Genomic DNA, 16,305 nt, shown 5'->3' on the forward strand with positions numbered 1-16,305 from the left:
GACACTTTACCACATAGAAAGCATCCAAACATGGGAGGAGTTGAGAGAGAATGGCCAATAAAGAAAAGCGGACATGGCCCAGTCTCAGCTGTTGTCAATAAAAGCTAGTCCCCCACAGTACCAGAGGACTTTGCACAGGTCCAAACGGCCTTATGCAAGCCCTTGCTTTACTTTCCGAATGCAAACAAAACCACAGGCTCACAAACGCGTCCGTTTATCCACTTACTCTCTGCAGGCATAAAAGTATGTCAGCACTCTCTCAGCCTCCCGCTCTGACCCAACAGCGGGGCCAGATTATTCAGACGCTCTCGTCTTTCACCTGCACGCGGATTACAATGGGAATCTTTCAGGGGAGGGCACGAGGGGGAGGGGGTATAATTAAAGCATACAGACAGACGAGTGTGGGTGCAAACACAAAGCCTAGGCTTCAGCTAGGCCCTGCTGTCATTAATCCTCATAGATATTAATAGGTATTTCTCCCATCATGCCCTCCCCGCTCATAAGCAGATGGTCATCTCCACACCGGCCCCACAGGACTAACGTTTGCTGACGGACAACTTAAAGCATTGTGATAAAGTGTGGCGCCCCAGACACCCCTCTCTGCTTGGTTCTTTCCTGTTTTGCTGTTTTCTTTTCTTTCTATCTTATGAGATGGGTGGGGGGCTGCCATATGAGGATGCTCTGATATTAATAACCAGATGTGATCTTCCTGTTGGCCCTGGGTCAGAGAGGCCGGCCAGGTCAGCCCATTTGTCTCTGTGCAGGCACTGTGAAGGCTATTGAGGCTGACAGGTATGGGAACCATAGCAGGGGAAATAAGACTTACCGAGCCCTGAAGGGGAGCGTGGCACTCCCAGGAACAAAGAGTGGCAGGAGTTTGTCATTTTTACCCCTTTCCTTTCTTTTCCTCATTCTTTTCTTTTTTTTTTCTTCCTCCTTTTTTCACTCCCCCCCTCCACCCCTCCATTTCTCATGGGATTTGGGCCCAGCTTAACAAAGGATGACTCACAGTTCTCTGATAAGGCCAGCCGTGGAAGGACTTGAATTGCAATAATATGATATTCTTGGTGAAATAGCTGGCTGAAGGTAATTAGCTTTGTTTTAACTCTCCAGACACAGACGGAGAGCAAACATATGACTTTGTCTGGAAAGCATTATTGGACAATAAATGTATGCCTGAACGTCACACGTTCCCCTGAGGTCTCCCCTGTAACTCAGCTGAGATTTTTCTTTCAATGCTAACCTTTATTCTCCCAGTTATTTTAAGTAGCTACACGCAGGCTGCATGTTTAAAAAACGAAGAATCATCCCAAAGATTATTAGGTCGGTCAACAATTAACGTCAGAGAGAGAGAGAGAGAGAGAGAGAGAGAGAGAGAGTTTGCAGAAAAGATTGGAATTAAGATCAATATTGACGTGTGTCGTTTAATAAGAGCCACGGCCCAGAACGGATGCCCGAGTGAAGACAGAGCAGCAGTCATGGGTGGCAGTTTTTGCTCACATTAACAGACCTGAATGCAAGAAAGCATTCCTCAAGTAATTGATTTTAAACATTAGGTGCTCACTGAATAGATAAGTAGAGTGTGATATTCGATTACAGAGCAAAGAACTCATTTAACCTCCTGTTCTTTCCTGGCCAGGATTTCCAACACAATACGATTTACCTCCCCTTAGGTTCAGCAGGATTAGACTGCTACTAGTAATCCTTAATGCTTTGAAATAGATCTGATAGAAGTCCCACTCACTTGTTTGGGATTACACCCATGATTTTTTCCACATTTAGTTAAATTAACCCGTTGAATTATCATTTTTATAATTGTTAAAAGCATTTCCGTGAGACCCAGATGGCCTTTTTGTTTAATGCAGTGTACTGTAATTACAATTTTTCCAACATTCGAATGCTCACCTTAGTTTCCCCTTAATATCACGCTTTACTGAATGGCACCAAGCCTAATGGTTCACCCAAAGGTGCAGTGTGTTTGAAAAGAAGGCTGCCTGGTTTTTGTGATTCTCTGGAGAACAAAGGCAAACATTTCAGTAATCTTCAAAGTGGCCAGTGGTATGTTGAGTGGACCGTGGAATGCAAGCTATGGCTAGGGCTTTTCAGCAAAAAAACAATGGCTTTCCTTTTATGGGTTGTAACTGCATAAACTGTGGTTGAGACATTAGCTGTATCAGTTGTATCGACTTACAATACCGCAGTTTGAATTGATGTGTTTATATGCATTAGAAGCACTCGAACATTTATATTTGTCTGTATGTATTTAACATTCTTAATATATCCCCGCCGGCTCTTGATGTGTGGGTTAGTGGGTGGGTAAGGTGGTATTTACTTAGGCTCTTTTGATACAGCACAGGTTAAAAGCGTTCACCCCTACAGGCTCGACTCCTGAAGATCTTCGTAGGCAATATGCAAAGCGTTCGGCTAAGAAGTGCTCCCATTGAGCAGTGAGAGCAGCAAAGCAAGAGGCAGGGCTCTTTAAACAAGCTCCTCTCCATGATCCCTGCGCTCTCTTCCTCCCTCCCTCTTTCCCTCCCTCCTATAATAGGATGCAAATCAGGGACCCTCCTCTATGTTGTTGTGGAAGGGGAGAAGGCAGATGGAACATGAAAGGGTTTAATGTTTAAAAGTATGAATAGGGAAAGCATGCAGCGGTGAGTCGGGGCTCATTCCGCTCTTATCAGATACACAGGGTGGGAGATTGTCTCATCGTTGCATGGGCTCGTTTTAAAGGAAAGATTTCAGCCCGTAGACCATGCATCATAATTAGTCGGAATGCCACAGTCTCGTACTGTACCGGCTGAGGGTCACACGCATGGATCATCCTTTCCTGTGCTTCCCACCTGAGACTATGAGCTCATAACTCTTTGTTTGCATTAAAAACATATGCTGAGATGTGGGGGGATGGTATGATAGAAGATCTGCAAAATATTTATTTATTTATTTTTTTACACATTTTGCAGCACATTATTTATAATTTTCAAACAAACCTTGAAACGGTTTAATATTAAGAATGTTTTAATGTAGTTTCAGCATTTTGTCATTAGTATTTTCTGTGTTTGGAGTCAAAGCTTACTATCACTATTAGCTGAGCCACTGGCACAGCTTAACATAAAACAAATTTTTCTTTATTTTCAAATAATTGTCATGGTTCTATACATTTGAGACATCACCATTTGACATATCACATGTCTCAATAATAATAATAATAATAATTATTATTATTATTTTGCACTGTTTTATAGATACATATATGACGTTTGAGGTGCTCTTTTTAGTTATTTGTTGTTTTGTATTTGGTTATTAATTTCCAGACTCTGGTGAGACATGTCTCAAACATCTTCCTCAAAATAAAGTAATGTTACTTATTTGATGGAAAAGGTTTGTCCAGTAACTTGCTCACCTTATTTTAACTTGGTTATTTGAGAACCTATTTTCAGGTTTACCACTATGCTCACTTGCAGAAAACCAAATTTTTGTGATAGTGTGGCATGAAGTTGATGGTGGAGCCTCTGGTCTTTTTCACCTTCTGATGGAGACAGGCAAAGCTTTTAAGGGTAATGGTAAGGTCAGTGGATTTAAAGGGAGAAAAGTGTCCAGGCGACAGATTTTAAATCACCATAATATAAATACACCTCCATTTTCATAGGGAGTTTGCTTTCTTTTAAGGCAATTTGAGGAGCAGACGAACACTCGTGCCTGTCTTAGTGGTGGGAAGGATTAGAGGAGTGAAGATTAAGGACTAGTTCTTAATCTTCCGTATCAACTACAGAGGTGAGAGGTGATATGCAAATGGAATTTTCCAATGTTGCTGCTTCATGTTCAAGTCCGGTGATTCTATTATATGTAGACGAGAGGTTCATTTATCTGGTTATCAATCAGCAACATCAGGATGTCATCACCAGAGTCTCTGGCTTTGTTTCTTAACCTATGTAGACAGCATTTTAGGCATTTTAAATGTTTAATCCTGTTTACATAGGCAACAAAGTGTTGAAAACATTCAAAATGTTTGTTTTAACATTTAAACATGCCTATTACGCTTCAAAAATGTTCAGTCATTTTTAGAACATTAAATTGAAAGTTTGAATGTCCCTATAATTCCAAAAATGTTGTCTAGGCACCTCTGTGTTTTTCCATCTTTTATGTGACATTTAGATAAGCAAAGATCTTTATTACAGTAGGCTCCTTTAAAATATGATCATTATGACTTATTAAGGATTATTTGCGATAAGGTGCCGGCTAACCCACATTGTTCTTCTGCATTAGGACCTCGGGTTGACCTTCAACAGAGTCAGAGAGTCCAGTGGACCAGTGATTTTCGAATACCATTGCATGAACCCCGTAGTGTCTTAAGTTTTCGTTCATTTCCTTCTGTCATAGGAACATTATTGCAGGCCTAATGATGTATGCCAGATCAACAACATTAGCACCACATGGAAATATTTCTCTCCACGTGTCCCTCTTCATCTGTTTACCGTCCGGCGAGAAACGTATGAAGCCATGGAATGATTGGTTCCCAAAGCCTTGTGCACTGTTTGCTTTAATAGTGATTCGACAGGAATTGGCACGTACAGCGATCAATGAAATATTACGTTGCGGATCAATCCACATATTAAAATGCTGGTAAAACACACGCACTCAGACTTGGACATGATTAATGCAAATGTAAATGTACATGAGAGGAAAAACAATATTTCCAAAGAAACACACAGAAGTTCTTTTAAGACTTTCCGCAAACCGGCTGTCAATTCGTAGATTTATGTGTTTTTGGTGGATTTCTGTTTGGCCCACGCTTGGCTGGCCAACATTTACATTAACTGTTCCAAAGTCCTAGTGTACACTGCATCGACATATTGAAGGCCTCATTGCGAACTGCAATATTCACAGTATTGTAGCTCCACCGAACCAGTGTCCTTGGGAAAATGGGGCGTATGTCGCCCCAGACCGGTCCTGCCGGTCTGAGCGCGATTACAGTAAATGAGAGGCTGTGGATGGACGCTGCAGCAGTTGTGGGTTTTAGTCATTTTGGAGGGACCCCGGGGTGTGTCCCGCTCTCTTTACTGCGTCTCCACAAGCCACCTCAGACGAGAGTGTGCTGCTGAAAGACACATTGTGCTAATTCACTTATTTAACTTGGCATCCATTTGCAAGGATGATTATTATTATTATATGACCTAAGCAGCAAACCATACAGCCATGCACTGGCAGAATGTCCTAAGCCATAATTACATATGATGAACCAGACGGATTCGAAGGAAAAAAATAAATAGGGAAGGTAATTTGGGGCTCTTTGATGCATTCCTTGGGATTTGTTGAGGTAGGGGAGAGGGAAAGTTGAAAAGAGATGGTTTTTTGCTCTTGTTTTGTGCCTGTAGCGGAAAAGACGGTGGCCTTGTGCGCAATCTCTGAATGGAATGTAGGGGGCATACCTCTCGCAGAAGAATTTCGCTCAGGTTGCCAACTCCTGCGGTACCCATGATATAACATTACATTTATGTCTCCAGGCTCAATAGTGGTTACTGGTAACATGTGTTTGGACGGTGTCAGCATTGATGGAATCGTATACCTGGCCGGCCTCCAAGTAAGGCTGGAATGTGTTTAAAATGCTTTGAGGAACAAAACAAGCTTTTGTTTATTTTCTTTTTTTTTTCGTTCTCGGGGTCCCCAGAGTTAGACCGGAAACCAGTGCCTCTTCAAAAGCACACAAACAAGTATTAAAAAAGGTGGGAAGAAACAGAAAAAAAAAAAATGCTGATAGGATTTATTAAAAACGCTCAAGAACATTATTATTTTCTGCATGTTTTCTTTTTGTTGGATTTTTTTTCCACTAATGACCTGAAAAAAAACATTTGAATGCCCTAATTTGTTTTCGTTTAGAAACAGCATATTTTTTAACCCTTCATATTTTTCTTTTCTTGTCTGAAGGAGTCTTGTCATCCTAGCAGAACGGAGCAAATAAACATCCAGTCTCAAACAGCCCTTATCCTTATTCTGAATGCCACTAATGAGTCTGTTTTGTCACTGCAGGCAGTACAAATGAAACCAGTCTCCTACTGCCAACAGCAGACGGGCAGAGGGGAAGGCAACGAGAGGTGTTTTGTAATCATTGAAGTCAGTATAAATAAATAAGTCTCGTCAGGTTAGGGAAAAAACACGCTCCCTGGGAATTGGGGCCTAGTATGACAGGTGATGGGGAGTCCCTGGTGCTTTGATTTGCATTGTTTTGGCAGCACAGTACGATGGCGTCTTTGCTTTAGAGTCGCCCAACTCATGCCTGATTAGGTCCTGAGAGCCCAGAGAGAGCGAGAGGTGGGTGTTCCTCCTCAGACCCCCGTGCCCACGATCCCGTTAGACTGGATGTGCTCTTTGGCATGCCGAGGGGCACCCAGGGACGGCAAGTTAGCTAAAATGATTGGACCCCGTGGGGTTTTAGACTCTTGGTTGTTTGCCAAATGCTAATCTAGAACAATTACCCATCAAAGGCAAGAGCACTCCGCTATATTGTCATAGATAGCCTCTTTGCCACCCACAACAACAGCACTTGGAGCAGTTTCAGAGATTTTCTTAGCGCTTGACAGAATCACTGCACAATTTATCCTCCAGCTTTCTGCAAAACCAAGTCGAGGTGAGAGAAACTGAAGCCGTATTCTTCTTATTTATTTATTTTAGTAATAAATAGGCCTTCTTTTCTTTGCTAGCAGCATCCTGACTTTTCGGTGGGCAGAATCTGCTACGGGATGCCACAAACATTTTGAACTTTGCAGGTAGTATATAACTGCTTTGTGAGTCTGGCAGTACTAAAAATGGTAAGCTTAAACCTCATAAATCAGAAACCCCAGGCTCGAGTCTCTGAACAGCTTGCACCAGTGCCACAGGGGTCTATAAAAGAAGGAAGAAAAATACTCGATTTCAATATAGGTCTTGAGCAAACAAAGCAGGAATGCTGATAGTGAATAAATTAATATTTTCTAGAGTTACACACTCTTTCGGCCTTTAAACGTTAGACATGTCTGCTTGCATTGTTTTTTATTAGGTCCATAAAAATGGATACGCAGCTGCGATTATGATTCAGAATAATTTAAGATGTGTGGTCAGACTTGTTCACAAACGCGACACAAATCTATTTCATATTAGTATGAAAATATTAGTAATGGAGGCTCCTAAAAGGGGCTACAACTCAGGATAAGATGTGTATAAATGCAATATGGGGATATGAATGCGACAATAGCTAGCCAATAGCCCTTGAGCAAATGCTTGTTTATTAGCGACAGTTATTCATCCTAATGAGGTTTAGTCATCATGCAGAGAAAACAAATTATATTGCTGTTTTTCCCAGAAACCATCTTGAGTCTAAATGGGATGTCATGATTTCTTTTTTTACTAACCGTACGACTACCTAAGATGAATTTATGATGCAAAGTTTCCATAGACATCTGGTTCTAAATCAGGATTGAGATTGATCTAATTTTGGTTTTTGGGAAGGTCGAGAAAGATTAAGCACATTCTCCTCCTAATTTACAGACAGAAGAGGCCTGAACCATTACGTGTAGCGGTTATCCTAGAGTGGCAGGAATCATCGAGAGCTTTATATGCCAATTCAGCCAGGTTCGCATCTGTTTACAGCGAGGCAGTTCATACAAGTAGCCCCGCATGTCTTCGAAGGGCTTCCCTTTGGAAAGAAACAAAGATAGCTGTAATTAATGACCCTGAATCTGTGCCAAAAAGGCTTTCCTCTGACAACTTCAACTTAATTAAAGCTTAAGACGTTTCAATGGCCACAGAGAGCCCCTTACGGAGCGCGGCCCTGCAGACTCGTGAGAAAATTCTGCCGAGTTTATGAAAGAAAAGATGTGTGTTACCACTGGTGCCATGACTCTAATCCCTGACAGTCCAAGAATCTGTTTTGTCAAAAGGGTTTTCTTTTAGCCGGCTCACACCTGCAGGCACACCGGTACTTCCTTCAAGCTCGGAGAGGGCCGGTTTTGTGTTTTAGCGGAAGATCAGATAATGGAGGCCTCACTCTGCCTTTTGTTTTTACACATTGTTCATTAGTCTGGGAGTACTGTAGGCACACTTGATATGCTTGGCTTGCCTGGGGAATGGGGAGGGAGGAGGGACTGTTTGTTGGATTGGGGGCTTTGTATGTGTGTTAGGTGGAGGGGAGGCCTACTATGGCCTTGCATGGTGCACTACTGCACAATTTTAATGCAAAACTTTAGCCCAAATTAAAGTGCATAATTGTCAGGCAGGGCTGAATGTGGGAGCCCTGCTGTTTGAAACACATTAGAGCTGAATAGAACAATATGCAAAGCTGGACAGTTCGGATTTCGCCTACAAAGCACTGTTTTAAATACTTTCTCTCTCCTTCTGTGTCTAGCCTCCGCTTGGAGTCTCTTGTCAGAATTAACAAGCTTAGGAAGCCCCACCAGCTCAGTGTGTGTGTGCGTGCGTGCTTGTCCCTAAAAAGACCAATCCAGTTTGGGTTTTGTTAGAGGCAGAGGGGGAAGGAGGCTGTTCACCTTATCCGCACCAGTTGACCCACTGGAAGCCAGAACGGCATGAGAAATAAAGCGTTTAGGTGCAGTTTAATAGCTGTAAATAGTGCTGGAATTAGCATGAGAAAGTAGTCAGGATTTCCTCTTAATCTTTAGAAAAAGTTTAATACACTTTTGTGTGTGCGCACATTAGAGCTGAGTGATATAGATTACATTTTTTATTTTTTTTGATGTATGTATGTGTGCGTATATATGTATGTAATATATGCATTTATATGTAATATTTATATTTAATTAATAGAAAAAATATAGAAATATAATTTCGGTAACACTTCAGTATGGGGAACAATTATCACTTTTAACTAGTTGCTTATTAAACTGCATATTGGCTATTTATTACTAAAGCACATATGTGACCCTAGACCACAAAACCAGGCATAAGTCGCACGAGTATATTTGTAGCAATAGACAACAATATACTATATGGGTCAAAATTATCCATTTTTCTTTTATGCCAAAAATCATTAGAATATTAAGTAAAGATCATGTTCCATGAAGCTATTTTGTAAATTTCCTACCGTAAATATATCAAAATGTATTTTTGTGAGTGGATATGCATTGCTAAGGACCTCATTTGGACAACTTTAAAGGCGATTTTTCTCAATATTTTGATTTTTTTTGCACCCTCAGATTCCAGATTTTCAAATAGTTGTATCTCGGCCATATATTGTCATAACAATCCATACATCAATGGAAAGCTTATTTATTCGGCTTTTCAATTATGAATAAATCTCAATTTAAAAAAATTGACCCTTATGACTGGTTTTGTGGTCCAGAGTCACATATTAATGCCTTATTCTGCATGACCATATTCTGCATTCATTAATTCTACCCAATACCTGAACTTAACCACTACAACAACTACCTTACTAACTATTAATCAGCAGTAAATTAGGAGTTTATTGAGGGAAAAGTCATAGTTAATACTGAATATGTGTTCCCCATACTAAAGTGTTACCAAAACTTTAAAAAAAAAAAACATTTTAAAGCATGTAAAATGCCATGTGGTGACTTCTGTAAAGATTTTTGAGTGATGAGGCAAACAAATTGTTGTTTTGAATTGATTTAACAGACAATTTGAACTGATTCATGAATGAATTGAACTCATTTTTACAACTTAAGTTTAAAAAGTTTAAAAAATGTTAGAATCAGCCTTCAAAACATCAGCAACATGGTGGCAGTAAAACTACTGTGAGATTCGCATACGCACACACATACGTACAGTGGGGTCTGAGTAACAGGGGTCTTTGTGTCAGCGGAGAAGAGAGAGAGAGGCCACGCGGGGGTTTAGCTTCCACTCTCCTCTGCTAATGCGCCACAGGCCTTCATACGCCTCTATACACACAAAAAGCAGCATGTGAATATTTAGACTACATAAAACCTGAATGTGTGTGTCAGTATATGTTTAAACTGTTTCACAACCCACCATAGGCCGTTATGAGCAGGATGGAAGCCGAGGTGCCCCTCTCCTACCGAATGAAGCTGCAGACCTGTGGTAGTTTTATAGCAAGGGCCTGGTAGATTTGTTTTCTTATCTTTATCGCTGCACAGATAGTAAATTACTCCCACCAGATCCCATCTTCTATCATCCCCTTATCCCTTTCTAAAGTTGCACAGTCCAGACTTAAGTTAAGCTGGACTTTTTGTCGCGGTAAATTACTGGTATGTCCCAGATTACGTGATGCCAGGCGGAGACACGTTGGCTCGTCTCCCCCTCTGCACCTCGCTCGCTCTCCCTCGTCTGTCTTTCCTCATCGGGCAGCCCCTCTAAAGCACTCGGCTTTGACAATCTCTCTTTGTTATCAGTATTTATGTTTGGGACAAAGCTGGAAGGAATGCATTTCATGTCGGGAGATTATTACGGTGGAAAGGAAGTATCTGTTTCATGTAGGTGCTGTCTCAGCCCGTGAAACAAACGACGGCTGTAATTTCATGTGAAGCGTATAGCCCCTAATGACTTTTTCCCCTTTTCTCTCCCTCTCTCTCTCTCTCTCTCTCTCTCTCTCTTTCCATCTGTGCTCGCACCTCCTCCCCTCCTGCAGCACTTGCAAAAACAAGAGAGTGCATGTAACTCGGAGTCCTGCTACTACTACTGCGCGTTGTGCGACTACTCCAGCCGAGCCAAGCTGAACCTGCTGCAGCACCTCCGCTCGGTCAAGCACCAGCAGACCGAAGGTCTCCGCAAGCTGCAGCTGCACCAGCAGGGCCTTCCTCCAGACGAAGACAACCTTGCCGATATTTTCTTCGTCAAGGACTGCCCTCCGAACGAATCGGGTGAGTGCACCATTTAGCCCACTCCCATACCGCATACCTCCTCCCTCGAACCCAAACCTGGAGCACCTCTTCTTCGATGTAAAACATGCCAGCTGCCTAATCTCCCTAAAATGAACATGTTGTTCCCATTACGAACCGTCTTTTTATATCAGTACCACACTCGGCCCTGTACGCAGTGACATCTTTAGCAGGCATGCAGAAGGTTATGAAACTCTACCTTGGGAGGATCTCACAGTGAAATTCTTCCCCCTGGAGTGAGCTTTAATTTCCTTTCTCATGACCAAAGCAATTTGGCTTTCATTTAAAAGTTTTGGAGCTGCCAGAAGCTAATAAGTGTAACAGGACTGTAAAACATTCAGAGACGCACACCAAAAAAAAAAAAAGAAGAAGGAAAAAAAGATTAATAGTTTTATTTGAGAGAGACCTGTAATTTAAAACATAAGAGCGAGTCAGGGTCCATTATATAATAATGCCCACGTTAATGCTGCACGACCAAATGAACGCTTAACTTGTTTTTGCTTTGCCTGACCTGGCCGAGGGAAACGACTAACACGTTTTCAATGGCATTCCAAAGCTGAATTAATCTCTGTTCCCCAAAGTGTCCTGTTTATATATGAACTCCAGAACCAGATGGGATTAAACGGAGAACCATATGTGAAACTTCAGCTCCAAAACTACCCATATTGGAAATAAACGAGTGTGTTTTACATTTGGCATTAATTATATCTGGATCAAAGGTGCTTCGGAGTCTGGGTGCACCAAAGGACCAGTTAGATAAATCATTATTTTGCTTTCAGAAAGACAGCCTACCTCTGTTGCGCACACACACACACACACACACACACACACACACACACACACACACACACACACACAGCCTCCCTTCTCTAACCTAATGTTATTGCATGTAAATATATATTGTTAGCATTATATGTGCTTTAAGTACCAGAAAAAATCTTTTGTGCCCCACAGACTGCATTATTTTTTAAACAGCTTTCTTTTATGAACCGCTAGTAAACACCATATCATGTGTATTTCTTTACAGCATATTCAAATTCAAAGGTTATTCCCAAGTGTCACCTTTTCTCTCCTAGTGTTTCCAGCTATAGCTCATGGCTTTTATATTTACCCCAGTCCTTCAGAATGGCGCTAATGTGTATAAACTAACAGACTCATTCAGAATTTATACTTGGCGTGTAACAACCATAATTTTTTCACTTGTTTGAACGTCAGACCGAGTAGACGAGGTGGGCGGACTGCACACAGAGTACATTATGGAAAGGATAAACCAGTTGTCGTTGATTTTCGGTGCTCTAGGCGGACTCTAGAGCAGCTAATGTTTTGATTATACATAACTATGCTTGGTTCAGCTGTAGAGTAACTAGCTTTAATAGGTTAGAGCCTCGAGTGCAGCGAGTAGGGAGGGTTAAACTATTTTTTACAGCTCCAGATCTTGGTAGGAAAGGGATTATTCAGGTAGTTTAACCCCATAATCCTAATGTTTGAAGTGCTTTCAAACAGGCCCAACGCTGGCAAGTTTAAGGAAATGGATCGCTGGCACCAGATAAATCGCAGCTTATTTTTGTTAATTGTTCCAACTGGCAAGTATAAGTGGTAAATAAATAAATAAACAGTTATCCAAATGCCAGCGCAGGAGGGAGGGGAGGGTGAATTGGCAGGGCCAGGGGGAGTCTGCCCTTACCGTGACACAGTGCCCACTGCGTTCTCAGGACCGGGCCGGGTGCCTGTGTGTATGTGATGGTAATAATTTGTGTCTCTGCTCCAGAGAAAAGGTCCTGGAGTAAGCAACATTTCAGCCCTCGCTGAATTACAGCTCTATGTTAAAGGGGGCCGGTAGGTTTTCGTGGGTATAACTCCTTAGTTTAGCATTTTCTGGTCATTAGTCAGTTTCATGAAGAGAGGGAGAGAAGAAAAAAAAAAAGATTTATTTAACTGCTGACCTGTATCTTTCTTTTAAAAGCAGCTCTGTGGAAACGCGCCAAATAATTATAAAGCCATTTGGGAATAAAGGTTAGAATGCCATTGACTTCATGTACATGTGAATGGATTTCGTTAAACAATTTTGATGCCATTTTTAAGACGTAATTAAGGGGAGGTTTTGTGGCGCTTACAGTGGTTAAATAAAGGAGAAATGCATTAGTGCCAAAAGCCACACTCAGCAAACTACAGCCATGCTGTAGCACGAGAGCCATATATCTAACTGCTTATTGTTTAATTAGACTACAAAAGCATGCCGAAAAGGGTTTGCGCTGCAAAAATTCACCAGCGTTGTTTTTGTTGATAAACACAAAGCTTTAAAACATGGCCCTGCCCACAGTTTAGACTTGCGTTGTGTACATCAGGAAGACAAGAAGTCGTATATTCCAGTCTTAGTAGCACGATTGCTGTGGTGCGTGATAATGAATCCGACCTCTATGGGCCCAACGCGCTAAATTAGCCAAACGAGACCAAGTATGGCAGTGCACTAACAGTAATATACCCTCCTAAAGAGACTATATGAGCCCATCCTCCCTGAGAATCAGACTGCCAAGTCTCCCAGGGCGACTGTAATTCCCTGTGCTCAGGACCCAGAAGGCTCATCATTTACGCAAGGTAAACATCGTGAAGCTGAGAATTTGGAAAGGCAGTAGGGTTGTGTGGTTAAGCATGTTTTTGAAGTGGCGCCCCTCATTTGTAAATCACAGTGATCTGAGCAGCAGCGTGTATGTGGCCCCTAAAAACTCATATTTTACGCAGATGTGTGATACATACATAAGGTTTTTTTTATTACCTTCTAAATGATATTTATGTTGATTATTTCCATTCTGGAATAACTAGAGCTGCCGCTTTTCTCGTAAAGCCAAATCGATAGCTTAAATAAGATATTAATATTTTATTTATTGTATGACTCACTATTGCATTATATTGTGTGATATTTCTATATAAATATTTAATGCACTGATATTTGTGATAAAAAGGTTAAATAACAGCTACAACGCATTTATATGCATTCGCTTGTATTTTAGTTCTCCTTAATAAAAGACAAAAGAAGAAAGCACTGTAATTGTGTGCGTGTGGAGTGGGACCCATTTCCCTGGCTTGTAGCTTGGCCTGTAAAATGCCTGATGGGCTTGTTGATGCATAAAGGGCTTTTTTGCATCCTTGGGTTGCTTCTCCATTTTGTTGTGGCTCTGAGAGAGGAGATGGGATCTTATGGAGGTAATTATTTCTAAGAGTCTCCCCCGCCACACTTACCCCCCTCCCTCCATGTGTATTAAAACTAGGCAAGAAGAGGAGACCTTTGTCTGGCAGGGGCTTAAACAAAAGGTCTAGCTGACTTTAGAGATGAACACGTCTTTAAATGCTGCGGCCGGATGGGAGCTGAGAGAGCCCCGCATGTCCCGCTCTTTTGTTTCTTCTGAGTGATAATGCTTCAGGAGGTTTGCAACAAGGGCCAAATTACCACCAATGCAGTGAGAACCATTTTCATGGCAGCTGTAGGCCAACAACATACACTAATGGACATGTTCTCTTTTTTTCTGTCATAGATTGGCATAAAAAAAAGAAAGAAAGACGCGTTTTGTTTTAGCCTGACGCAAGCGTGTATATGAACAGGACTGCATGCTTTGTTCGGTTACACTCCGAATGCGATCCTCAAAGCTGCTCTTTGTTTTCCCTGTGGTCGTATTCTCATTCGCCTGCATTTCAGAGCCATGACAAGATATTTTAACGGTTTAGGTTATATTTTTTTTTTCTACTTGGAGGGCACACAAGCAATTATAACAGTTACTTTTTGAGATCGCCTCCCTAGACAGTGTTTCCAGGGTTTGTGGCCATAATTTGTAGCCATTACATAAACTGAAATGGGAAAGCAGTGAAGTGAAAGATATGACATACAGCCAAATCGGTCTCATCATTCTGTTAGCCATGGGTGATGTACTAATGCAAGGCCATCCATTTTCCCTTTGATTCCTTACACAAAGCAGGAGGCGCAGAGGCGGCCACATTCCACTGTGATTAGACGGAGACGGGCCAGGCTGCAGGAACACAAGCTTGCAGTGTTTTTTCACTCTCCTGCTATCGTACCTGAGGAAATTTGTATAAAAAAAATCTCCAGAAAGATAGAACGACAGTAAATCGACAAGATTATCAGTCATGTTTGTAAAAATTGCCAAGTTTTTGGTGTAAAAATCGTGTCTACAGTAAGCAATGCCATTACAATGATGGCAAAGGAACCAAAGCTCACTTTTTCACAGAAAATAGGCCATTCCTTGTGAAACACGATCTTCACCATGAGAGGCTTTTTGTTGATGGAAATTGTCTCAGGAGATCCATAGCCCGACCCCGAGTTTATATTGCTGTATCATTAAATGGAGACAATACTCGATGCTCGAATATATTTTTTTTCATGTCATAATAAGTCAGTTATGCGTATGTGTGTTATTATTTTTGCAAAGAGCAGTGATTTTACCAGAAAAGCTCAAAACCATTTTTTAGATGGCAGGCACTCAAGATTGAGTCATTTCAGAATAATTCCGTCCAATGCTATCATAATTATTCTGCGGTTTCTGCGTGCAGAAAGTCCAAAATTATTTTCGAAAATAGTCAGTGCTTTCGAAAAGACATGTTTTAGGACCGGCGTCCCCGGTTGTTTTTCTTTCAACGAGATCCTTCTTCGGAGAGGAGTGATACAAAAGCTAAATTGTTACCTCGTGTTTTCACAGGCTGTTGTGGACACTGACAGTTAAAATTAGCAGAAATTGCAATGATTATTCGCATTAACATACCTGACTTTAAACCATTATGCTTATTTAAAGTCCGAGGGACATTTTCCTTGCATACTAATGTGAATTATTTTACATCATAAGGGATTTTTTTATTTATTTCGTTAGTGTCTGTGACAGGTAGTAAACATCCAGGAATGTGATACCTTTAGAAAAGCGTGACAGTTTCGATTTACATACGCTTGAAAAAGTAGGCCCTCTTTTGTTCATGCCGAACAATGCTAATAAACCTGCATAGTGAGCAGGCGACTAAAGGGGCTGTGTTTTAGTAAATGTACAGTACACATGACTGCTAAAGGTGTAAGCTGACAGCCTACAGAGACTTGATCTGGTCTTAATTCGAACAGGGAGAGGAAAATTGCTCCACGGCCTCCTCATTGTGTGGTGACTCCACTGACACTAACCATAGGAGATAGTACAATGCTCTCTGTCACAGGGCATTAAGGGAAACAAGGCATTGTCAAAGCTTGGAGGACGTCACAAAGACAGGCAGCATAGAGCTCTGATAAAGCAGCAATTAACTAATTGCCTCAAGCAGTACAACAGCAGACTAGTGTTATTATTAATGTGTGATAATACGGATGGATCTCTCACACAGAGATACTTCCAGTGGGTTACACTTGTGATGAGACTGCAGTAGTGTGACGTGTGTGGCTTCGTGTCCAACACCCTTGTCATTAGCTATCATCTCT

The 16,305-nt window shown here is 41.4% G+C and overlaps 1 protein-coding gene across 4 annotated transcripts in view; it reads left to right on the top strand.

Annotated features, from left to right (window-relative positions):
• The window catches only part of zfhx4 (zinc finger homeobox 4), a 76,738-nt gene that overhangs the window by 28,083 nt on the left and 32,350 nt on the right, over positions 1–16,305 (top strand). For all 4 annotated transcript variants that reach the window (XM_051881973.1, XM_051881972.1, XM_051881975.1 and 1 more), the window contains exon 4: positions 10,598–10,829. In XM_051881973.1, the coding sequence (XP_051737933.1) occupies positions 10,598–10,829 (232 nt within the window). The remainder of the gene's footprint in view (positions 1–10,597; positions 10,830–16,305) is intronic.

Source organism: Ctenopharyngodon idella, chromosome 23, assembly GCF_019924925.1.
Source record: "Ctenopharyngodon idella isolate HZGC_01 chromosome 23, HZGC01, whole genome shotgun sequence".
Taxonomy (NCBI): Eukaryota; Metazoa; Chordata; class Actinopteri; order Cypriniformes; family Xenocyprididae; genus Ctenopharyngodon; species Ctenopharyngodon idella.